This window comes from Cupressus sempervirens, chromosome 11 (assembly GCF_028749045.1).
Source record: "Cupressus sempervirens isolate cs-2001-9-10 chromosome 11, ASM2874904v1, whole genome shotgun sequence".
Taxonomy (NCBI): domain Eukaryota; kingdom Viridiplantae; phylum Streptophyta; class Pinopsida; order Cupressales; family Cupressaceae; genus Cupressus; species Cupressus sempervirens.
Window position 1 is genome coordinate 857670232 of NC_143128.1, and position 25929 is coordinate 857696160.

A 25929-nucleotide genomic window follows, 5' to 3' on the forward strand; every position below is an offset into this window, starting at 1 on the left:
TGCCATGTATTTGGTTTTATGAATTCTGAAAATAACATTTTATTAGCAGCAGTTCATTTCCACTTTGCATATTATTGTAGTTTCTTTCTTGTTTGTGTTGTATGATACCAATTCCATGCACGAAACACAACAAACAAATAAACGTTTGATTTCCAGAGTTATAAGGGGTTTTAAGAAGTTGAATGCAAACTATTTGACATAATTCCTTTCAGCAATTTGGTTTAGTTTTTTGGGACATCCAAGGGTGTCCATTACAGCCTACCGTTCGTTATATTCCTCCTTTGACATCATACGTCCTTTTAATCTTTGCCACCATACACCCTCTTTTTTCCCTGCAACCTTCGTCTATCCTTGCCTCACGCGATTCTTATTTATTTTTTCCCTTACCATGCGGACTCTTACCTAGTTTTCTGGCAACACCATACACGTAAGGTTGTTCACCCTCTCGACGACCTTCTAAGTCATTTCTCTCTTTCCAACAGGCGTTTTAGTTCTTTCCTTCCCCACAACATCCTCTTTACTTGATGGTGCTACACATTTCCCTCTCATAGCAATATGTTTGTGTTAATAACCCGCATAGTGCATGTCTATTGGCAAAAGACCATACGACGCAACAGTCTGAGAGATAATCAAGCCATACAATGGCTACATCATCTGTACAATGGCTTGTTTATTCGTATGGTGACTTGGTCACCTGCACAGTGACAAATGTCTCTCTTTTCTTTCTTAAATTTTTTTCACTTAAATTCCTACACGAAGTTACCTTTCAAGTTTGACTGGTCAAACCCTCCAACCTTCACCTCTCAAATAAGGGTTCTAACTTTGATCCATTCACTGCATTAGGGACCTCGCTTCTGTTGAGTGTCCATAGTTTGATGGATTTATTCTTTGAAACTTCCCATACCTTGTAAGGACCAAGCCATCGTACTTTAAATTTCCCCCATTTTATCTCATTTGTTCTTCTTATTTCAGTAGGAGTTGTCCCAATGTAAACCTCATCCTCCTAAGGTGTTTATCGTGTCACACCTTCCTCTGATGTTGAGCTATATATTGGTTTCCCATTGTGCCATCGTTCATCATTTGTCCAACATATTAAGAGCGTACAACCTCTCCCTTCAGCTCTTCATATCTCCTAGCATGTTCTCCATTGCTATTCCCAAACTTTTCACCATAAATTCAATAGGTACTATAGCTTGTTGTTCAAAGATTAATTAAAATGCTGTATAACTCGTAGTTATTTTGTATGGTGTCCAGTAGTCCCACAACACTCCTGGTAGCTTTTCTTCCCAGTCTTTCCCTTCAACTCCACATAATTTATAAATTATAGATACCAATATTTTATTAGTTGCCTCAGCTTGATTTTTCGCTCTCGAATAGTAGGGTTGGAGAGTGAGTGTAAAATTTGGAGCTCAGTGGTGAGCAACTTTATAACATGGTTTACGAAATGTCCCCCTTGGTTGCTGGTTAGCTGAACTACAATAGCGTACCTTGTGATTATCTACTCATAGATGAACCTTGTCATGCTTGGTACAAGAGCACCACATTGAACCAAGAACCTACAAGAGGGTCAAAGAATGCAAGATTTGTATCTTTATGTTAATAAGGTCTAAAAAGACCACAAATGATCTAATAAGGTCATCATGAGCCAAATAGGTGCAATAATGGAGTCATTAGGTCCTAGGTCCTGAAAGTTGTCATAAGTTGCTAAAAAGGGTCAAAAGGTCAATAGTGTTAATCCAAAGGTGGAACGAGGTATTTTAAGCCATGTTCAATGTAAAGGCATATAATGTAACCTCCTGGAATCATTAGATTGATCAAATTGTCAAAAAGTGGAAAAATTGCACAGAAGTTGTCAAGCTACCTTTCAAGTTGCTTGACACCTTTCTGTCTAATCAGTTTTTTTAGGTAGTTAGAGGAGTTGGTCAGTTGGAACAATTGCAAATAGATACAAATAACTTGTAAATTCGCCAAGGTGTTGTAATGATTAAGTTTTTAGAGTTGCAATGAAACACACAAGTTCTCTGCAAAATATATACGGTTTTTCCAGTATTTAGTCTGATCACATGCATTTCTTACGGTAAAATCTTATTGAAATGCCTTGTGCTTTTTTTGAAGATTGTAAAATATTGAATCCTCTTCCTTTCGGTGCTGGTGGTAGGACATTTGGGTCTATCTATGAAAAGATATCAAATTATTTTATCAAAACTGGCCCAAACCCTCCTAGAGTAACCAGTGGCTCAATAAAATTTGAAAACCTTGTATGTTCACATTTAATAAACCCTCAATGGAGGGATATGTAATGCCCCGCTAGGAAACCCAAAAGAAGTTAACCTAAGTTTTACTAAGTTTGACAAACATTTTTTTTAAAGAAAACATACACAACAGTAATAGAATAGCGGAAGCAATAACACAAACTCATACATCAACAACACATAAATAGGTTACACCTCTTAAGGGTCCCATGACGATGAATCACATTTAATTTTAATTAACACTAAGTCTAATATATAATAATCCACGTCAATTAATAATATACAAGTATGAATCCATTTAAATAATATACAGTTATCTCGAATGTCACTTGACAATAATCATAATGCACCTTCATCCACTGTACAGGTCACAGGGTATGAAGGGCTGAAAGAATATACATCATAAAAATAGATTACAACATCTCATAAGATCCACGAAATCAAATACAATACAACAAGTATAACCATCCATCAAACTACACAAGAATAGAATGGAAGAGGTACAGAATAGGGAACTCCAACCACGGCAATCGAACTGTCAGATCTCAATGGTAAAAGTAAATAGCAATACGACCCGACCTCGTGATAACCAAAAAGGCCCTCTCCCGCCGCGCTAAGGAGACAGTCTCAAGTCCCAAACAGGATAACAAACTCAAAAGTCAAATCCAACATCTAAGTCAACGAAAACCTAAAAGAAATGTAACTCAAAGGTACCAAGATATAAATGACATCTAAACCCAGAGGCAACAATGACTTGTAGGATATCTACTATGTAAGTGGGCAAGTGTCATTGCATGAGTCAACTCTAAGGTTACCCTGGCAGCGTGACTGGACTCTAGCTCCCTAGTGACTCTATGTGGCACTAGTATCCTTTTGTACTGACAAGGCATACGAACGAAGCAAGGTCATAACCAAGCATCCTCTCTACTCCTATCCTAGTTTGTACTAGCACTCGAGGCATGGACGAGAAAAAACAATGACTTTTGTTAATTCATTTTACTCTCATTTAATGTAATGTTATCACTTATTTAAACAACCTACAATGGGTTACCCAAGCAGCCTTTTTGGGCTCCAGCCTCCATTACAAGCCACTTCTCAACATTACATACAGATAACCTACCCTAAGCTCAGTAAAGAAAAACGATCTCAAAAGACCACATACCATACACCAGTTCTTAAACAAGCAACTGACAAGTACTAAAATCACTAGTCAAAGTACAAACATCACTAGTATGATCATCCTAACAAGATTGATCCAAGAAAGTATACATAAACCAAATCATGTCATCATATGTAATCATCAAAACAATAACTCCCAGCCTCTGGTAGACGTCCTAAACTGGTCAACACTCTAATTCAACCCCAAACCCAATCACACAAGAAAGCATACAACAGTGTAGTTTCATAGTTTTGTTTGATTTTGAAAACACATAGTTCGAATTAACAATAAGGTTCAAGTTTCCATTTCTTTGTACGTTTTTGGTTTGATAAAGTTTACTATTTTCCCCTTACAACTTAACCCATTTTCACATTTAAATATGAATGCATCATTACCATTAACTCACAAAACCGATGTCTCTATAAGGATCATCAATTTAAAATAATAGTTAATAAAAAATTAACTAGTAATTATTTAACAATATTAAAAGATAAAAAGAATCTCATAAATTGATTACCTTCTAACGTCCTATTAACAAATTTATTAATTAAGAATTAAATTAATTAACTTAAATTGCTAATAACATATAAAATACTTAACAACTAATAATATTTTAATAATTAAAATAAAATTACTTATTAGATATATAATAAACAAATTCTAATTAAATTTAAATTTAAATAAATTAAATTTTAACTAACTTAAATTTTAAATAATATAAAAAATTTAATACAAAATGTGCGTGTTTTAAGGCCCGCTAGCTTGCTATTCTAAAAGCAGTCATCGTGCAGTAGCAGGCCTGGCTACGGCCGCAACAAGTCCTGTGTGAGAAGTACCTGCTGCTATCGCAGCAGAACTGCTACAGCAGTCCCTCTACTGTCGGCAAGGACAACGGTGGGGGCGGTGGGGAGTGGGGGTTTGGTGGCCCCGCCCCCAACTAATTTTTTTTTTTATTAAAACAAAACAAAATTCACAGCCCCCAAAATAATTTTTTATTTTTTATTTTTTTATAAAACTGTAAAAAAATACTCTGATAGAGAAATCCAATAAACTAATCAATTTTTGCATTTTATAATTCAATTTCTTTTCAAAACCCTTCCCGATTAATATACCCAACTGATTAAAATTTAGAGAACGAGGGTTCTAAAACTCAATTTCTTGAATACAGATAAATTCAATACGAATAACAATAAAATTTACAACGAAAGATTCATCTTAAATAAAACTCTAAAAACAGATTTATTAGACACGAAGAAGACAAGATTTCAAAGAACAAAAATCATTGTGCGAATAAAGCACAAGATTTTACCTGACACTGATGCTAATACGCAAACGCACAAAGCAAATGAGAAATCCTCTTTCTTCTGAAACCCTTCTTCCCGAAAATTGCTCCTTCAAAACCCAATCCTTGAAAAATGAACTCCCCCTATCTGATAAAGAGTTCTCCCCTAAATTCAGGGCTCTGATTGTGCAATTACGAGAGGGAACTCATTGATCAATATCTTTTGATATTTTATTAATTTTTAAATATTCATGCACACTTTTTGCAATCTAAAATATCTTTATTAAATTAATTTGCTTTCTCACTTTAATCTAATTTTCAAAGCGTTTTTGATAGAAATATTTATTAAGTAATAATAATATTTAGCATTTATTTAAAAATAAACTCCTAAACATATTATTATTAAATTAAATTAATATTATTACACTTCAAAATTAGAATTTAATTCTTTTATTTAATTAATTTCTCAATTAATTAAATATAATTAAATATTGATTTTTCTTTATAAAATTCTCATTGAATTTAATCATTAAAAAATATTTTAATTCAATTAAATTATAACAGAAAATAATCACAGACCCACAAGACTAAAAAGATAACCCATAATAAAGTACAAAAAACTAGATCAAACTCAAGGGTTATAATCACGAATTTACGTCATTTGACGAATTCAAAAGGTAGACAACTCAGATTCTTGCCCTACTTTTTAGGATAAATGGTTCAAGGTTAGGATTTGGACTCGAGAGTTATCTCCCCTCTCTTACCATTGAGATATTGCGATAGGGTACGCTCATCCTGGCAATTCAAGGAAGTCGATACTCAGTACCTACAATCTACATAAAATCCATGCATGTACAAACACATTCTAAACTAAACAGGCAATGGCATGAAATGGTGCATCATGTAGATCCCGACTAGCAGGTGACTACAACTCCCTCAAACACATCAGAAACGTCAAAAATAAAGTAAACATACATGTACACCATACACATGTAAGTATAGGGTCAGTATCCATAGAAAACGCATATAAATCATTCATCTAACTAACATTATTAAATAACTGAAAGTCACTACATGAACATATATATCACCATCGAACAATCATAAGATAACTGAAATAACTAAGTAATTCTATATATATATATATATATATCAACTGAATATGAAATAATATCCAACAATTTGGAAAACAATGTCACTGGTCATCAAGCATAATCATAAAGCTAGCCTAAAAGAGTTCGGCAATAATAACTGAAAAGTAAACTAACGGTAGGCACTACAGGATATGAATGTAGATAACATGTATTAGATGTTCCAATTACTTGCAAAGGATCATGTTGAGCTTTGCACGTGGATTCAATATGCAAAGGAATGAATTTACTATTATAGACTGAACAATTGGCCAGTGAGTCTGATCATGGGTATGTTCTAATCGTACATGGTGTTGTGAAGGAGATATGAGTCTAAGCATGTGTGGGGGGAAGGTTCCCTAACACTTCCAAGAGGATGGAAAGTAGTAGATCTGAAGGTAAGCCCATAAAATGGTTGTCTCAATAAGACTTGTGACTGTTCCAATAACAATAAAAGTGTGGCTTTGGTTTGCATATGTCCGATGAAGGTAAATTGGATCAGAAAGTTGGTCTGACATAGGAATTTGTCATGTCCCCTCTTTTAGCTCAGTCTAGCAGAGACATGTGAATCAGCTCATTATGGGGTCTTGTAGGTTGACAAGGTTGGATAGAGACCCAGTATGGTTATTCAGTGTTGGGGGTTTGATGTTCTTGCAGTTATTGATCAATTGCGAGACGTTCCTTGCTTTTAGGAGGCAGTTCCTACCTTTTAGGAGGTATGATCTTGCCCAAGGTTGGGTCTCCATGAGATTACTCTTCGGGTTCAGTTTCAGAGGGATAGGGCTTGTTTTCTAAATTTTAGGAGCATCCCTAGATTTTAGGGATGAGACTGCCAGTGGATCCTTGATTTCCGACTTCAGTCATAGACAGGTGACAGGATGATTTTATGGTTTGTAATGTCAGTTGGGCATTTTGTTGCTATTTGGGTTATATTTTTAATATTTCATAAGTTAGCGTTTAATAATTAAATAAGGCTAAGTTATTAGCCATTTTGGAGTAATAAGGGGTTTTTGGCCTCATCTGGATGCGCATCCTATGGTGTGATAGCTCATTGGAAAGGTCTCGAAATTCTCTAAATCTTTCTCTTTGGTCTCAGGGCAATTCAATGAACAGATTTCTGACTATGAGGAAAAAGGTCATTTTCTAGTAACATGACCACTTTAAAATAAGAAATTATAACACTCTTACTACCCAACGCCACTTGGAGACACTTAGGGTTCGATTTGCAATTGAGAGGGGTTATAAGGAGACAGAAGCTTCATTCTATGATCATTGATCATTCGGGCTCTATATTGACAAGTTAGAAGAGTGGATAAACAAGATCAATTGTGAGGGGGTGCAGCTGGCCCACTTTGTGATAAGATTGCTCTTATATGCAGATGATCTCATAATTCTTGCTAGAACAGCTAAAGGTTTGAAAGCGCACTTAAAAGCACTAGAATTTTTTTGTCATGAAGTAGGAATGCAAGTTAACACTAGCAAAACCAAAATTATGATCTTCTCGCTGAAGAAGAATAAGGGCATACAAGATGAGTTTCTGTTTGAAAATAGGCCCCTTGAGATTGTGGAAGAGTACAAATACTTGGGCATCAATTTTCATAACAAACTCAATTGGGATACTTGCAGATCAAAAAGGATCCAAGGGGGCTGGGAGGCGTTATACTCTTTACAAAACAAGTGCAGGAACGCAGAATTATGGGACTAGACGACCATGAAAACTCTTTTTGGTTTGCTGGTCACTCTGGTTATTCTATACGAATGTGAAGTGTGGGGAGGTAGTATGTCCGAACAGAAATGGCAGCAAGTGGAAAGAATTCAAAAACACTTCCTCACATGCAATCTTAAAGTCAAGACCATAGTTCCGTATGAGATCCTTTTGGCGGAGGTGGGTTCCTTTCCATTAGAAGCCGTCGCATTGGTCCGGATGCTAAGCTATTTAAAGAAAACCCAAGGTCTGGAAACACATCGTTGGCCCAAGTTGGTCATAGAGGAAAAACTTGTGAGGCGGAAAAGCACATGGATGAAGCAAAATGACAAATGGATGCAAAAATGGGATATCAACATCCACTTGCCCGAATAACATTAAAGAAATAAAGAAGTTTGTCAATGAAAAATTTCAGAATATTCTATGGACAAGACACATAGGGCGGAAAAAATCTTATTACATTAAAGAATTTAATCCCACTTCTAGTCATGATGAAAAGGCCTATATAAGAGCACCTATTAACTGGAAAGCAAAAATGTTGATGGCACAACTTAGAACTAGTTCACATCAGCTGCGATGTGAAACTAGTAGATGGCAAGTTCCAAAAGAAGAGTGGGCAGACAGAACATGTTTATTCTGTAATATGGGAACAGTTGAGACAGAGCAGCACTTTGTCAAAGAGTGCCTGGCTTACAATGACATCAGGTCTAGTTGTACAAAAATACTGCAGAACAAGGACTTCAACTATTTATTCAAGGAAGATCAAGTGAAGAGAACAGGGATTTGATTATCAAACTTCAGAGAAAGAGAAACAAGTTAACCAAAACTTTGCAACTGACTAGTTCCACTCCTGACTCGGGAGGGTGACTACATGGGTCCCATAGACTACTTTAGTCTCGTGGATGTCATTTAAAATCTATCATATCATATCATTTGCATATTTGACAACTTGTTTATGAATTTGCTCTGCATGGGCGATTTCGAGTCTGGGATGCAAACCCCAGGTTAATGATTGGCTAGGACGTAGCCCTCAGCAATCTTTGGCACCGATTCTCTTAGGCATTGTGCGTGGTGATTAAGGACAGAGGCATCAATTCTCATTGAGGTTTCAGCATGGCATATCATCTTTCCAATTGGGACGTGGTTCATTGCAGCCTGTGGGATGCCATTTGCAGCAAATACATCACATGGTGTATAGACTATAGAGTATTGCTTGTATTCACCTCCAAATGTATGTTGGATTCGAGAACAATCTTCACCTTCCAGTTTGACATCAAATTTGTAGTGAGCTTTGGGAAATGCATTGAATTTATTGCTTGGCTCTATAATTCAAACAAATCTGCCTAGTACAGTTTGCAATGATTCTGATTTTTACTGAATACCTTATTTATTTCAGTCTTCTTTCATGTTTGTTATTCCCTATTCCTTTCTATGTTAAAAAACCATCAAAACAAACAAACCTTTCTGCACTTCTGTCTAGTTCTGCAAGAAAACATAAATAAACAGGAAAATAGATTTAAAAATATATTATTACAGCAGATCAGCAGAAGAGATCCATCAGGGATCTTTCAGAATTGGTGCTCCATTGAAGACAAGAGTTGTGAGTTCATTGGATAGGGCAAGTTGTCAGAAGGCTAATAGAGAATGTATGTTAAAAGGCTTAGGACAGTCATTCTAAAGTCTGTACAATTGTCACAAAACAGTTTGGTGTTTTGACACAAGTAATCAGAGGGTCTTTGGGAAATAATCTTAGAGTCAGGGATCTGAATATATGGAAGGGGATCTATTGGTATGAATAGGGTAGTCATCATGGTATGGAGTTGACAAGGGAATCTTGTGATCAGTCTTTAAAAAGATTGTGTTGATTTATGAGTTATGGGTCAGAGGTGTCTTGTGAAGGCAATAGGCACGTGTGGAGCCAATTAGAGTCTTGAAGGTTTAGAGAACCTTATAAGGAAAGATGTTAATGAATTTGGAAAGGGGAAGGAACCTTGTTGTCAAGTTGGGTCAGGATGTCCTTGTAGGGGTTTGAGTGGTGAATGCTCTATATCATATTGGTATCAGAGCAAGGGAGTAGATCTGTTGTAAAGAGTAGAGGTTGAAGGATAAGTGAAGGTGATCCAAGATGCCCCTAAAGGTGTGGGTACTGCTAGAGAGATGCAAGAGTTGAATGAAAATAATGCCAAATTGCAACTCTTATAATGCAGTCTTGGCTAGGTTTGAAGCGTTGGAGTCAAACCAAAGACGAGATACTGAAGTCAGAGATGTGAGTAGTGAAGAACCAGAAGAGGAAGGAGATGAAGAATTCCAAGCAGCAGGGGAAGCATTACCAGTGGATCCTGAGGAACAGAGGAAAATCAGGCTCATTAAAGCAGTAAAAGGAGAAAAAAACAACGTAAGAGAGGACATACCAATGATCCAGGTTCTCTTAATAATTAATTTAATGCATATAAGTGTGAACCTTGTCAATACTGGTTATTGTTCAATTCCAAATTATAGTTTGTGAACAGTGTTATTAGTTTCTTCATTCAAGTGTATGCATTTATTATATTTGGAAAAAAAAAAAACACTGTTGCATACACACAAAAATCAGAAGTTGACTTTGTATGCCAACTGTTTGACAAAATGTCAAACAAGCAAAATTGAATTTTGAGGCTAGAGTCAGCATGGCTCTTTACAATTATGCACAACTAGCTGACAAAGGAAGCAAATGGGACTAGCATATAGAAGCACAAATGTTTTTTTGAGTAACCACTACAGGTGCTTAGAAAAATGTCGCACATAATTCAATTGCAGAAAAAATTGGACACACTTAATCTTGAAACGGATAGCATCAAACACAAAAGTGATTTTTGGCACTGATTAGTAAGACTAGTTCACAAGCAGAATAGAGTGCAGATAAATAAATATAATTTTGATGGCTGGACAGTGAACTTTAAACTAAGTTTATAGAATTACCAAAAATAATTTTATGAATTGATTCGAAAGACACATGTAATCTAGATAACTGCAAATTCAGCTCCTCGGGGAAATTGGAAGCCTGAATCGTAGACCCATTGAATCTTGCAATATGTTGAGTGTGGAGTTATGCAGCTTCAACTTTGACTAGTAACTACCAATGGGCAAACACAAGCTAAAACTAGTCAAGCACTTGGGCAAGCTAGCCGACAGATTTTAAATTATAAGGTCCGCAGTTAATTTTCACAAAAATATTAAATTTGCAAGGACAGATGAGTGAGTCAATATCACCTGTAACCTTTGACCACGATATAGGAGTATGCAGCCATAGATCAGAGCAAGAAAAATGTATAGCACTAAAGACTGAGTAACAGGTGCATCAACCCCTGCATGAGAAAAATTCAGTTCAGATTAAAATAAACGAAACATAGAATTTTACATGGAAGGGGAGTATCCTAGATTGATTTGCCAAGTTTTTTCTAAGTGACCAATTGTTTTTCATTATCTCATATGAAACTTAGGATTCAAACTCAGGATCCAATAGAGCTTATAAGCAAAACATATTGGAAGCAATAACTTTTAAGTGGAAACCATGAATGAGACAATTGGCCCATGGGCATCAAAATAAGAAGCAAAAGGGCTTGCCAGCCTAAAATATATCAGGACAAAATTTCAGTGAGTGTTCTCATCAAAAAAATTATAGCCAACCAGTGTTCTCGGATTTTGTTTCAAACAAAAACAAAAGGAAAATTTGTTCAAAGAAGTGCTGAATTGACACTCAATAGTACATGTTGGTGATTAGAGTTAAAACTAAATGTAGAAAGGTGTCAAAAAGTTATCAAACTTAATATACAAGAATCTCTCCTCTCGGAACACTCATTAAAGTGTCCATCTTAGTAAAATGAAGCACAATTACTTAAAACTGATTTCAACATAACAGCATATGTGCAGAAACATTATAGATCAGATTATAGAGAAATCCAAGGTGAAGTAGCCACTGCTTCACTTCGATAATTTCTAGATTCAATCAGTAAGCTCTAACATTTTTTCTCCAAGGCTCACCATAAACTAAATGTTGGCCAATTGTTAAAGGTATACTTACTAATATTTTAGAATGGGTAGAGTTCCTTTCAAATCATTGCATAGAGATAACAAAAATATCAAATATTGAATAGTTTTCATTTTTGTTTCAAGAGAAATCTGTTAATATTTTCTTTCATGTTAAATAACTCTAATCAGAAATTAAACCACTTGTCTTAGCACCTTGTGACCTTAACAATTTTTCTTTTCTTGTCAGGTATTGCTTATGATGGAACTGGCACTCCAAAAGAAACAAAATATTAATTAGTTATTAAGATCACATACATTTTAGATAAAATCCTTAAAACAGATAATGAAGTGTTAAAAAAAAAGAAAAATTAAAGTCTCAACCAGATTTAGGTTGGCATTGCATGCCTCACAGTCTACATTTCTCAAATTCGGATTACCTTCAGGTACTGTTACCTTACTGCTTAATTAGTTATTGCACAAAGAGACACTCTTATGTATTACTTTGGCATGTCCCTTATGTTGGCATGTGAAGTCAATTTTGTTAATCCGGCACTGATTAAACAGTTGATGACAAATTCCATGACATTGAATCATATGCACTGGATGTACCAAAGACAGAATATTCAGGCCAAAGGCTAGAATGTCCCTTCTAGTCCAAGCCGTGACTTAGCAAATGAATTAAATATTAGCCTGATCTTTTTCTGTCACTCATAGGATATCCAATAAACATTTAATAATAAAGGGACATGGAGGTTTTTAAAAATAATTAGCCAAAGAGCTAAAGTTTGAGTATCTATATTTTAATTGTTCTTTATGTACAATGGGGCCAACTTACGCTATTATCTTTCCTTAGCCATGGTGGTGGTTCAATCAAATATGAGTAAATATTAATAATTGCCTGAATCCAAAGGCAAGAGAAAAAGAAGAGGTTTGTTGAGTCTGGAGGATCACTGCATATGTATTGGCACTGCCTGTACGATATGTGTTTTCCAAGTGCAGATCTGAATGTTTATATATAGAAGAAGAGTCGTGTCTCTATGTTAATCAATATTGGTTATTGTAAGTTAATTTCCATTAAAAACAATCAACAACACACACACACATAGTGATCGTCTCTAGATCAATTCAATCTGACTAAAGCTGCAACATCAATATTCTCTCTTAGCTAGAGAGGATAAACACATGGTTAGACATTACCTCAATGTAATAACAAATTGGTATGATCAAGAATATCTTTGATCAAAAGATACTCACAATTTAGATATCATCTCGTGATATAAGGAGTAATGGACTCAAAATATCAAGTCCCATGATATTCACCAAGTACCTTGAGTAATGGCCTCAAAATATCAAGTGACATGATATTCACAAAGTACTCCAAAAATGTCCATAGATAATGTATCCACAATAATACTTACCAAAGAAACATTCATGGTATGTTTAAGGAACTTAATCCATTATGGAAGTTATCAACAATCATGATCTGCTTAGACATCATAAGATGTCCATCACAATAGAAGGCCATGGTCTGTTTAAGGAACTTAATCCACCATGCAAGTTATCATCTATCATGATTTGCTTAGACATCATAAGATGTCCATCGCAATAGAAGGCCATGGTCCGTTTAAGGAGCTTAATCCACCATATGAGTTATAATCTGCATGATCTGCCTAGACATTATAAGATGTCCATCATAATATAAGATTAAGTTATTGAAACATCGTCACCTTTCAATTGGAAGTCATCACTTCCTCATGATGTAAACAAGGAGTACACCGATCAAAATCATGCTGTCACACAAGAGTTTCCAGACTATCTCGGAATATCAATTTTTTGAGCTCCTCATCCAATGTTGCCTCTGATGAAGTGTCAGACTCCCTCTAAATCTAATATCAATCTTCCTATTCTTATTTTAAAAATGGAGAAAGAACTAATTCACTCGCAAAACATAGATTCCAACGTTAAGACATTAGCGAAGGGATATTCAAGAAGTAGGGGCAGACAAGAATTACCCACTTGGCACCAACACAAACATCATGTGGGGACACAAAGGTGAAATGAGGGATGTCGACGAAGGTGAATGAGTGGGTTATAGAAGATGGGAAATAGCAACGATCGATAAAATTAGGGGAGCCAGCATTACATCGAATTATTTAATCATGGTATATAACGAGATTTGAATGGAGATTGGGAATTATAGAATATTAAAGGTTATGAATAGGGAAGACACATAACATACATGCAATCAATAAGGAGAGAGATAAGTATCTTTTTATTATTATATCTTGAAAATTATCCTTATTTATTTATTTTGTACTTTTATGTGTACTATAAGAGCTCTATGCCTTGATCTTTTCCTTTGAGATTGTTATTGTAGGAAAATGATAGATATCAAATTTAGAGAGATTTTGACACTTTGTTAAAGGCAAGAAGCATAGAAGTTTGATGTTCAAAGGGGTCTTAACACATTCGTCCGAAGGAACAAATAGAGGATATGGTTCAATCATTTGGTGATCTTGGTCATATTGATTTAGAGGGAGTAAACCATGTTGAGATGGACTGATCAATAAATTGTAGCAATCAAGAGGATTGTGATTCATGAATATACCTTGTGACTATGTGATTTTAATAGGCCTACTCCCTGTGTACATCATGAGGAAGTGACGACTTCCAAATGATGTCACTTGTATTTGCAAAAGTTATTGAAAGATGACGATCTTAGAATAACTTAATTGTCTATTACGATGGATATATTACGATGTCTATGCAAATCATGATAGATTATACTTTGCATGGTCGATGTTTATATGTTAAGTATTATGAGAATGCGTGTGCACATACTGTTATCGGTAAAGTTATAAAATAGCCGATAGGTAGATTAGCATGTTGTCGGTAAAGTTATAAAATAGCCGACAGATAGATTAGCATCCGAAAGGACGCGTGACAGTTGAGTCACCCCTTCAGAATGGTATATGTACACTGTCCGGAATGGACTTTGGATCATGGTTGTAATCATCATTGGAAGCACTATGCAATCTCTTCGGCATATATGCAAATAATAAAAGGAGTACTATTGTGTTACATGTTCTTCTCTATTGTCTGTATGCATTAAACTATTTACCCCATACGGTAAACATTTGGCGCCGTTGTCGAGGACCGAAACAAGTAGTGAAACATAAGCAGTTGCCAGAAAGAGTGTGGGATTGGAAGAAAATCACAAAAATGGTGTGTTCCATGGACTTTTGTGTGGGTTTGAAAGTGCTAATTTGCTCTTGGTAGCGAGGGCGCTACCCCTCGACCCCGCCCTGTATCGCGACAAGGAGTGCGCCTAGGGCGCTGCCCTAGGACCCCGCGAGGGCGCTGCCCCTCGACCCTACTGGGGGTGTTGCCCCCTAAACCCCCGGTCACTTCAGTTATTAGTCGTGGTAAGTATGATCAGTTGATGAGACCTAGAGCTACTGCAGACATGGAGTGTCTATATACCAGAGGTGAAGGGAACAATAGAGCAAGCCTTTCAAGAGGGGTGATACACTTTGAGACACTCGGAGTAGGTATTAGACGTGAAGCTGTCTTGGTGGATACATAGAGAGCTCGAGGGGAGTTGATCATCCAGTTGAAGGCAGTACAGCGACACTTGGCTCCGTGTACCCAGGAGTTGGAAGCAAAGAAAGCAGCATGGGTGGATATTTTGTAATTGTCATCCGGAGACGACTTTTCTTTTTGGGGGGGATGATGTTGTCGGTAAAGTTATAAAATAGCCGATAGATAGATTAGCATGTTGCCAATAAAATTATAAAATAGCCGACGGGTAGATTAGCATCCGAAAGGACGCGTGACGGTTGAGTCACCCCTTCGGAATGGTATATGTACACCGTCTGGAATGGACTTTGGATCATGATTGTAATCATCATTGGAAGCACTATGTAATCTCTTCGGCATATATGCAAATAATAAAAGGAGTATTGTTGATTACATGTTCTTGTCTATTGTCTGTATGCATTAAACTATTTACCCCATACAGTAAACACATACCTTATAAACATTTTTTTTAGTACATGGTGAATGTTATGCAAAGTGATGTTCTAGAAGGCCATTACACAAAGTACTTGGTGAATATCATGCAACTTGATGTTCTAGAGGCCATTACTCACAATACTTGGGGAATATCTTGCATCTCAATGTTCTGGAAGGCCATTACTCAAAGTATTTGGTGAATATCATTGATATTCTGGAAAACCAATACTCATGATGTCAAACCTTATCTGAGAATTTGGTGAATATCATTCATATTCTCAGAGACCAATACTCATGATAATTTTATCATATAGTGATAATTTCTAAGTGAATAATAAAGAGCAAGTTTTCCCAAACTTTGTCTTGTGAGGCTTGAGAGTAATATATGAATTCTTATGTTGCATGAGTTAATCAATCTTTAAATCACTATGTAGTTTGCTTTCATAATCTTTGAGTGTTTGGTTTGAATTTTTGAAAACTTTGTGCTACAAAAGGGAAAGTTGAAATAGTTTATAGTGGCTTTGAATAGTTAAGGCTGAAAGACTGTGCTTCAGTTTCAAGTACTTTCTTAGAACTTAGTATTTGGTAAAAGACTTTGAGCTTTATTGTTTACTTAAGTTGTTTTATCATTATTCGGAATAAGTGTGGAAGACTTGGGTTTTTGTAACTGTTCTAAACAGTCAAAAGTAGACTGGTATCCTTTGTGTTGTTCTTATGTCAGCTCAAAGGCTATCAATATTATCATAGCAACAAGTACCATCTGTTTAAGTTCAGAAGTTGTTTGTAAAATAATTCATGAAAAAGAAGGAATAGATTATGAGAACCACCCTTTTTATAACTTCCAATTAAGTCCTTGTCAGAGCCACCTTCAGTAAGAAGGGAGCCTCCTATTGCTGAGAGGAGATAAGAATCTCACTTGACATTGCCTAAAGTTACAACTCCATAAAGCTTCAGAAGTTGCAGTTACAGTTACAAAACTTTTAGCCAACAAGTTTCAAAGGGAAAATAGTTCTAATGCCAATCAATGTTCTGATATTTCAGTTTGTTTCTTTTGGTAATCTATAACAGATAACCAGTTTTGTTGAGATTTAATTCATTTCAAAAAAAACAATTGAACTTTGCATAAGTTTCCATGCAAATCGAGGATAGGATATTTCAGTGGTAGCAGAATCCCAAATCCTGCCAGTTGGCTGGGTTATATCAATTAAATATTAGAAGACATGATTATTTTTAATTCCTAATCAAATGCATGTCATTATGGTGGCTCTATGCTCTCTAGGGGTTTGAGCCACTTAGGTATAACACAAGAAGTCAGTCTAGACAGCAAGTAGGAGAAGAGCAACCATGTTGTTGAAATTGTGATGGGAGAAAGAAGAGTTGAAGCCCACCTTGAGATATGAATAATCAACTCAACTATGTTCTGACAATCTTTGCCCAATAGTAGCAACAAATGCTACAACAATTCCAGGATAGAATAATCACAGCTATGGGACAATCGACAATTGATTGTACAAGATCAAGGTCTAGTAGTCAACATAGCAAAGTGAAGCTAAACATGGGAACCATGAGAAAGCATCTTCTAATGTTGTGAAGACGGCCTTGTTAAATTGAAAGAGAACCCATTACAGAGGAAGAGGACGAAGAGACACACATCACAGATGATATTATGGTGGCTCAAAATGAATACATGCAACTTTCAGCTGATGTAAGACAGCTAATGAACTTGAATCAATTCATGAACCAGCATAAAGACAAGGCTAGAAGTCGTCTGGAAAGGCAAGACAAGAAGCCTAGAGGGCAATTTAGGCAGGACAATTAGCCTACGAAGTATAAGGATACTTTGAACAAAATTACTGTACCAACCTTCAATGAAACCGGAAGAGATATCAGCAAGATCATGGGGTCATAAGCTAGACATATTTTTGGCACTCAAACCTATGAAAGAGGAAAAGGCAATACACATTGCTTCCATGCACCTAGAGGGAGTAGCATATGACTAGTGGCATCGTGGTCTTGTCTTCCAGGATTGTGTCAAGATTCATTCCTACGAAGAATTTGTTAAAAGGCTGATTGCTTGCTTTGACCGAAAAGCTATAGAAGTCTATTTTAGGGGATTGGCCCAACTTAAGTAGGTAGGATATGGGGAGACATATCAATGAGTTCTTAACAAATTCCATAATGGTTCCTAAAATGCCACTGAAAAAGGTCTTGATGCTCTTTGTTAAAGGCTGAAGTGACAAGTTAAAGGGTTTGGTTAAGGCTCATAGGCCTAGTTCACTACCTGATGCTATTGGGTTAGCCCCTAACATAGGAGTCACACCCTCTTTCCAGCCACAGAAGAAAGATTTCAGCTCATGGAAGTCTAATAAGAAAGGTTATAATCAGTAAAAGAACATAAGTTTTAATCAGCAAAAGAACATACATTCCAAAACAGAGCAGGAATCAAGAAATGAACTGCAAAGGAAAAAATTATGCTTTTCTTGCAATGAACCGTGGGAACCAGGTCATCATTGTGTTGGACACAAGGTACACTTGATTGAGGTCCATTCTGATGGTGAGAATCGGGATGACCAAGATGACAATATTGATGAGGATGTTGCACAAGAGATTTAACCCTAGCAAATAGAAATGGAGGATACTATAACCAAAGAGACTCATTCTTTCCACCAAATCCGCCCCCCACTCTCTTACTAAGATTTCAGTTGATTGGAAATTTCAATTATTGGCCGAGTATTCTAAAAATATGTTTTATTGTAATTTAGTTGACAGATGGGTGAAGGATCACAAGTATTTTGTGGTAGATCATGTAATTTTTATGTTTTTTTAAAATCTATCTTGTACCAGGATCTAAATTGAAAGACAAGATTATGAGGGCATCACATAATACCCCTCTAGTAGGTCACCCAAGTTTCTTCATACATACTGTTAGGTGCATGAGAGATTCTCCTAGAAGGGTCCTAAGGACAATGTATTGTAGCATGTTATAGAATGTCTGACTTGTCCGTAGAACAAGTCAAAACATACCTACCCAGCAGGCCTTCTTCAGCCACTGCCTATACATAAATAAAAATATCCATGGATTTCATTACAAGTCTTCCATGAGTTCAAGGAAGGATTACATTTTTGTAGTTGTGGACAAAAAAGCTAATTATGCACTTTTTTTGCCATTGATATGGATTATTCAACACCTCAGGTTGCAAATTTATCTTTCAGCAAGGTGTTCGAGTTGCAAGACTTCCTAAGGCCATAGTCAGTGATCGGGACAAGAAGTTTGTCAATGTGTTTTAGCAAAAATTGTTCCGATTGGTGGGCACAAAATTGACACCAAGCACCAGATGTCACCCTGAAATGAATGGACAGACAAAAATTGTCAATAAGTAGATTGAGGGTTTCTCAGGAATAATGTTTTAAGACAGCAGCCTACTTAAATTAGATGGCTTCACCTAGGTAAATATTGTTACAATACCACCTTTAATATGTTAATTGGCATATCTCCATTCAGGGCCTTGTATGGGTATGATACTTTATCATTTGTAAACTTTCCATTTGATGATAGTAAGGTCCCTTGTGCAAAGGAGACAATTTAGATTATCAAGATACTCTTAGGACACTAAAAGATAACATTCAGCATGTGCAGAATCAACAAAAGATGTATGCAAACGGACATAGAGTTGAGAAAGCATTTCAAGTTGGGGACTTGGTTTTCTTGCGCCTACAACTACATATACAATCATTATCGAATAGTAGTGGGGTGGAAAAGTTGAAGCCTTGTTTTTATGGGCAAAATTCTTAGAATGATTGGCAAAGTTGCATATGAGCTAAAACTTTCTAATGGAAGTGAGATTCATAATGTTCTGCACGTTTATTTCTTGAAGAATTGGGTCAGCATACAATTGCATCTCTAGAGCAGCCAACCCTGGATGAGGACAAGGAAAAAGTATTAGTACTTGAAGGTATTTCTGATTAGGTGGAAAGAAAGTTAAGAAACAAGGTGGTTCGCTAATATCTAATAAAATTGAAGGATCCACTGATTGAGGATGCTACTTGGCAAGGTAAATAGACAATATAGCTAATAGCATCCCAATTTGCGATTGCTAGAGGACTAGCAATCCCAACGAGGGAAGGCTGTGATATCCCCCCTAGCCTAGGTCTTGAATCAGTGATCTTTTTTGCCTCCCCATTTTATTCATTGCAGCACTTCAATAATATCTATGCTACTTGGGAAGGTAAATAGACAATATAGCTAATAGCATCCCAATTTGCGATTGCTAGAGGACTAGCAATCCCAACGAGGGAAGGCTGTGATATCCCCCCTAGCCTAGGTCTTTAATCAGTGATCTTTTTTGCCTCCCCATTTTATTCATTGCAGCACTTCAATAATATCTATTATTTAATTTGATCTGGTTTATTTGAAAATATTTTAACACTTAAATTTATCCATTGATTATTAACTCAAGGCTGTTCACATTTATCACTCAACAAAATCTACAGGCTGGTAAAAGAACCTTCTCTGATACCATGTTGATTTATCAAGATCGCTGCAAATGTATTAACATTGCCTCTTTGGTTTATGTTTTCCAAGGGCAGCAATCTCTCTTTTGTTTTGTGAATGAGACATGGAGGTACATGTCCCTTGAAGGGGACATGTCTGTTCATTATTATTAGTTAATTTTAACTTAATTAATATAACAACTGATTATTTAACTATATATAATAATATCACACACACACACACACAGAGATATATATATCTTCAGTTTAATCTCATGAATTTATCAAACTGAAGTTACCAATCAATCATCAACAATAAATGAAATTGGATTTTTGAATTTCCATGTTTAACATTTTGTTGGTTGTTTTACGGTTTCTGGAACTAAAAAGAAATAACACAGGATCTCTCAGGAAAACATGATACATGGAGAAATTATATTAATTGTTTCAAAGAAAGCCCCCTAGTGATACAGACCGTTGCATATAACTTTTCCTCAGAAGCAACTGCATGAAATATTGCAAAGCAATTAACACAGCCAGTCAAAACCATATAACTAATTAAGTATAAACTATATTATAGGATTTTACCTGCAATAAACTTTGAGAATTATCAGTTCACAAGGACCAAAAAAGTCAATGTAACATTTTCAAGTCCTATTTGAAGTTTGAACCATTTCTGTATTACTCTGGTAAAAGATCTGTAAAGACTTGTTGACCTATAGCTAATTTATAGATTTCTACCTTTCAGAAAGTGATTTAGTCCTAAAGAAAATATTTCAAGGTCTAGTTCCACTCGTTTTCAAGAAAAGTAATCCGTATCTGTAATTAAGTTTAAATAAATGAAATATATGAATTAGAGGGACGTTAGCCAAGCATTCCTTAATTTTTTTAAATAATAGAGACAACAAAAAAGTAATAACAAAATAAAAAAAAGGCAAATCGGTCCAAACTAGATTGTAAGTGTACAAGATATTCGGTAAACTTGAATAAATTATAATTCCACTTTACAAAACAGTTCATGGAAATTACTATATATTGTTAACCAACCCCCTGAGGTGGGGCAAATATCTTGTGTACAGATGGTGTCCATTGAGTCCAAATTACTTGAAACAAATCTACAGAATTCAGCACGTCATTTATTTGCATCACTTCAGAACATTAGTGTTAGCCAAGTTAAATTATTATCATTAAACAAAAAGAGAACATATTAGTTAGAATCAAATTGTCAACAGAGTGTACATGGGGGTCAATAATTTGAGATTGCCACAAGTAAACATTGATATACAGGAAGTCAAATTTTAATATTGCTATCAGGATTCAACATGGGTCAATGAGTTTGATTCAAAAAACTACACAGTTTGTTACCCGGATATTTTAGTGGGAGAGTTCGTTAAATTAATTTCAGAGATTGAAAGATGGAGAGAGAGAGAGAGAGAGAGAGAGAGAGAGAGAGAGAGAGTTTAATTCCCCACTATTCAAAAATCCTCTCTCCACGTACTACCTCTCTCCCCGTACCAAATCTATCTTTCTCTACGTACTACCTCCTTCCACGTACTAAAACTTTTAGAAAGAAGTTCAGCTTTGGATTCCTCTCACTACATACTAAAGCTCTTTTCTCTCTCCACGTACTCTAACTTACCTCTCACTATGTACTAAAACTTTCTCTCTCCCCGTACTAAAACTTTTTACCCTAATCCTAACTAAAACTATTGAACAAGAACTCCAACTTTTAAGTAACCACCTATTGGTAATGAGAGGTAATAGAAGAGCTGGAAGAGATATGGGAAAGATATGTTTCCACTGAATTCAAGGAAACAGGTTTGGCGATCCCAGTTTGATAATGTGGAAGAAAGCTTATGTTGCTGATAAAGCACAGTACAAGCATGAAATTCTGATACCCAAGTATATCGTCGAACATGGTGTAGTCTCCAAATGGAATATAGGAAGAAGATCCAGCACCACATTTTCTCCAACAAGCTCCAAATTTCTTCTGAAAGGCACCAATTCTCTTCATGGAACCCGTGCTGAATTCTAAGTCCGGACGTGAACAGAAAATGATTGAGATCGTGTTTTATGCTTCCTATGTTCTTTCTACTCATATTTTTGTATGCAAGCAATGCTCTCAACTATATTCCTCCGAGTTCAAAATGATCATGCCAATGCCATGTATTTGGCTAAACGTATAATGGAGTAGTTGTTTCATTAATCACACTCCATAGTTAACTGGAAACCGATGCTAAGATGCAAATTTTTCAAGAATGGTGATACCATGTTCGAGCCATAAGGAAGGGATCCCGCCCAGCTTGTAGGATAATTATATGACAAAATGCCATCGTCAGATGTCCTTCATTATATTGTGCAACCGGTGTTGGAGCTCAAGGGGTCTGCAGTAGCTATTTGGTGATCAAACAATTAGATATGCAAGTATGAGCAGTAACATTCACAAGATTTGGGACCCATTTGAGAGAATGGTGTTGATGAGACTACAATTCGATGTGTGATGACAACAAGAAACCATTAACCATTTCCCACCCTTCAATTTATGAGTTTGGTTATAAGCATGCAGCAATGGAAGCGGCGTCAAGTACATAAATTGCTTGATCAAATGCCTGTTACTCCTCCAACCGGCACACATGGAGATTAGTGGAAGTTATGCACACAAATAAATCATGTGATAATTAAGGTACTTGAGCTGATTGGCAGTAGAGCTTCACATTTAACTTGACCAATGGAAACATAGACAGGCATAATGATGGGGGAAGACTTTGCCAGTAATCAACCGAGAGCAGTGAAAAATAAATAATAGTGGGTGCTACCAACGATGGATGTAATATGACTGTCAAAGTGCCAGAGAAGTATGCCGAGGTTGTTAAAAGATGACAGATTATTGACGCCTTTAAACTCCTACAGTAGACAATTGTGTTGGAGCGCGGTAACACAATGACTCAAAGACATCTAAAACGCCACAGCTTTGCATGTAACCACCCAACGTGTATCTGTTTACTAGCCATGACACATGATTTGGAGACACATGGAGGAATAGTCAGGATTAAATTGCATTTTGAACTCACCATATGATATGAATGTGAAATATAGAAGCATCTAGGTGGCATGTTATGTGTTTGAGAAAATTCTTGTAAAGGAGGTGCTGCAACCAATGCACAATGATTGCAAATTCCGATCAGCAAAATATAGCCTGCAGCATTATGTTGCATCAGATAGTGATCCACATTGGAACGATGTTCTAAATAGTTAAGAATTTCCGTCAAATGTTGAAGTAGCAAGAATGATATGCACGAGAACTGTTTGACATAATGTTCCAATACATCTCTCACCCGTGGCGTCATAATTTTTAAGAAGATAATGCTCACATCAGTGGTCGTTAACATGGGATCATGACCCGTCTTACTCTCCAGTCCGCCGCCAAGGACTATTTCATTACAAACATTGGGTAGTCTTCAAAGCACATGTGATTATCTCAAAACTCATTTTCCAGCTCACAGTTTGAATATGTTTGATTGAAAGAGCAATCCAAAGAACCGGCTATTGTCTGCAGCAAATCCCACACAGAAAAAGAATCTTTGAATACAAACACTATAAGAAGAACATTTTACGTGATCTATTTCACACAATGCTCTTCCCTTCCAAACATATGTTCGTCATTGTTTCATCGTGCAAATGAAAGCTTCAAAGCATTTAATGAGGGAGTTTGAAGTCTCTAGAGAATATGCAAAGGTAATGCATGCCTACTTCCAACCAATGTGTAGATGAAATCTATGAGGTTGAGTAATTAATATTATGTCGATATCCATCTTGACACCCAAGATGCTGGAAAAGGAAACTCATGGCACAACTCTTATGGAACTTTCAAATCTTCAAGTGGTGAAATGATAAGCAGATGAATATAGATGGAGCTGAATAGTATTAAGTTTTTAAGAACCTCTAGCGAATGCAGCAGGCAGGTGTAAAGTTTAATCTCATATGCACAATTTGATGCTTCGCGATGAGGAATATATATGGAAGTGATGAAAGCCCTAGGTCAGTGGAATCGGTAAGATTGCAAATTGTCAAAAGAATCCAAAATTGTTGAAGAACATGTGTGCTATGGTGGAAAGTGACATGTGTCACTTATTGTAACCAAAGTTAGGATGTTGTGTTTGAACTTCATAAAAGGTTGGAATTGATTGTGAAATGCATCCCCACTGTTCAAATCCTAACTTTTTGAGTAGTTACGAACCCGAGAAGGTAGTTATCCCTGAATAGATTATAAATTCACGATTCTCAATGTAATAGGGGACTTTTTGGACTTGGAGACTGGGAACACTTATGTTTTGATAATAAGGCAATTTTTGGAAAGTGTGTACAATTGTTGTCCTTGTAATCAGTCATTTCTTACGCTCTTGGTGCTAAGAAATAAAAGAAAGTACATTTTGCATTATTTTTTCTACTGAATCTGAATTGTTGAAGTGTTGATTCATCAATATGAATATTTTCATGGTATGGTGTAAATATTCACAAATTAATGAATTAGCATTGTGTTGATGATAGCTCTCAAGTGTAGTTCTTGTTTGTTTTCATTAGCAGTCTATATCCATTTTATGGAAACATTGAAGTCGTGTGGTGCATTCACCATCAATAGTTTCCTTTCTATATTTTAAGTTGTAATCGTCTTTATTTGAAAAATCAAAAATTTATCTTATGAGAGAGCTGCCCCTCTCAAATGCAGAGGCAGATTGTAATCTAATAATGATCGGTTTCAATCTCTCCAACTATTGGCACAGTTGTCACTGGGTTAGTTTCAGAAGTAACTATCACAGTGACAAATCTGTTTACCAACACAGTTAAAACCTGATAGCAATATCACAACAGGTAAATATCCTAGAATATATCAGGATGTAGTTGTGTGGAGCTTTAAATTGCCATTTAGTTGCAATCCAGTTGCCTAGCCGAGGATGGGGTAAACCAATTCAATGTAACTTTATTGAGCTTTTTCCTCCCACGAGATGCGAACTAAAATCCAAGTGTCCAGAGTGAGGGGAAGAAATCTATTGCGTCAATAGTGCAAATCTTCAACGTCACATACCTCGATTAATTTAGTTATTTGCCTACGATACAGTCAAACTAATAAAACAGTAATCAGTAAAGAACGTAGATTGAGATTTCAGGCTTAACAAACGCAAAGATTTAAGTGGTTGGATAAAATTATTAAATAAAAAACTTAACTTACCAAGATCCGCTAGGGCAGAAGAAGCGAAGCTGGCCCCAGTCATGCAGAGCGAGACCAGTTGACCAAGGGCTAAAACCGCCATTATCTGCCATACCTTGTCTCTGTTCATGTCCCAGGGCTGAAACTCCGTTCTCTGCTGTAGGATAAAATCTGACCGCGGCTATGACATAGGCGTTTGCCATGTTTAATTTATTCGCAGTTGACATCGGAATAATAAATAATTCTGATGTGACTATTTTGTTTACTGAAAAGACGTACTCGAATCGGTTATCATCTACTGGTCTGTTGAGATGATTATATTATATTTATTTATTCACCTGAAAGTCAGCGGGGATAGGGATTGGATTCACCGGTGTAACTCTGAAAACGTGGAAAGCTAACTGGTATCATATTGTCTAAATTTTGAATGCATTTCCTGGCTGAACGTGTGTTTACTGTGAATAAAATGTATTCTTGAATTGAAACTCGACTGACATGAAACCATTAAGTGGAGGAGGACCATTAAACTTATCCAGTCCGTTGATCTTTTCTCCTGGCTGCTTAGATAGATAGATAGATAAAATTTTAACGTCCACGAGGCTAAAAATAGCCTATGGGACAGCAAGACAACTCAAGCAGACTTAAGTAGCGTTGTTTGCCTCTTGTGTAAACTAATGATGAG

The 25929-nt window shown here is 36.2% G+C and overlaps 1 protein-coding gene across 2 annotated transcripts in view; it reads right to left on the reverse strand.

Moving 5' to 3' along the window:
• Positions 1-25432, reverse strand: part of LOC149532225 (uncharacterized) — a 208205-nt gene extending 182773 nt beyond the window's left edge. For both annotated transcript variants that reach the window (XM_089808523.1, XM_089808524.1), the window contains exons 1-2: positions 25269-25432; positions 10778-10872 (exon numbers count right to left, since the gene is read on the reverse strand). In XM_089808523.1, coding sequence (XP_089664649.1) covers positions 10778-10872; positions 25269-25377 — 204 coding nt within the window. In that variant the 5' untranslated portion in view covers positions 25378-25432. The remainder of the gene's footprint in view (positions 1-10777; positions 10873-25268) is intronic.
• Between the last annotated feature and the right edge of the window lie 497 nt (positions 25433-25929).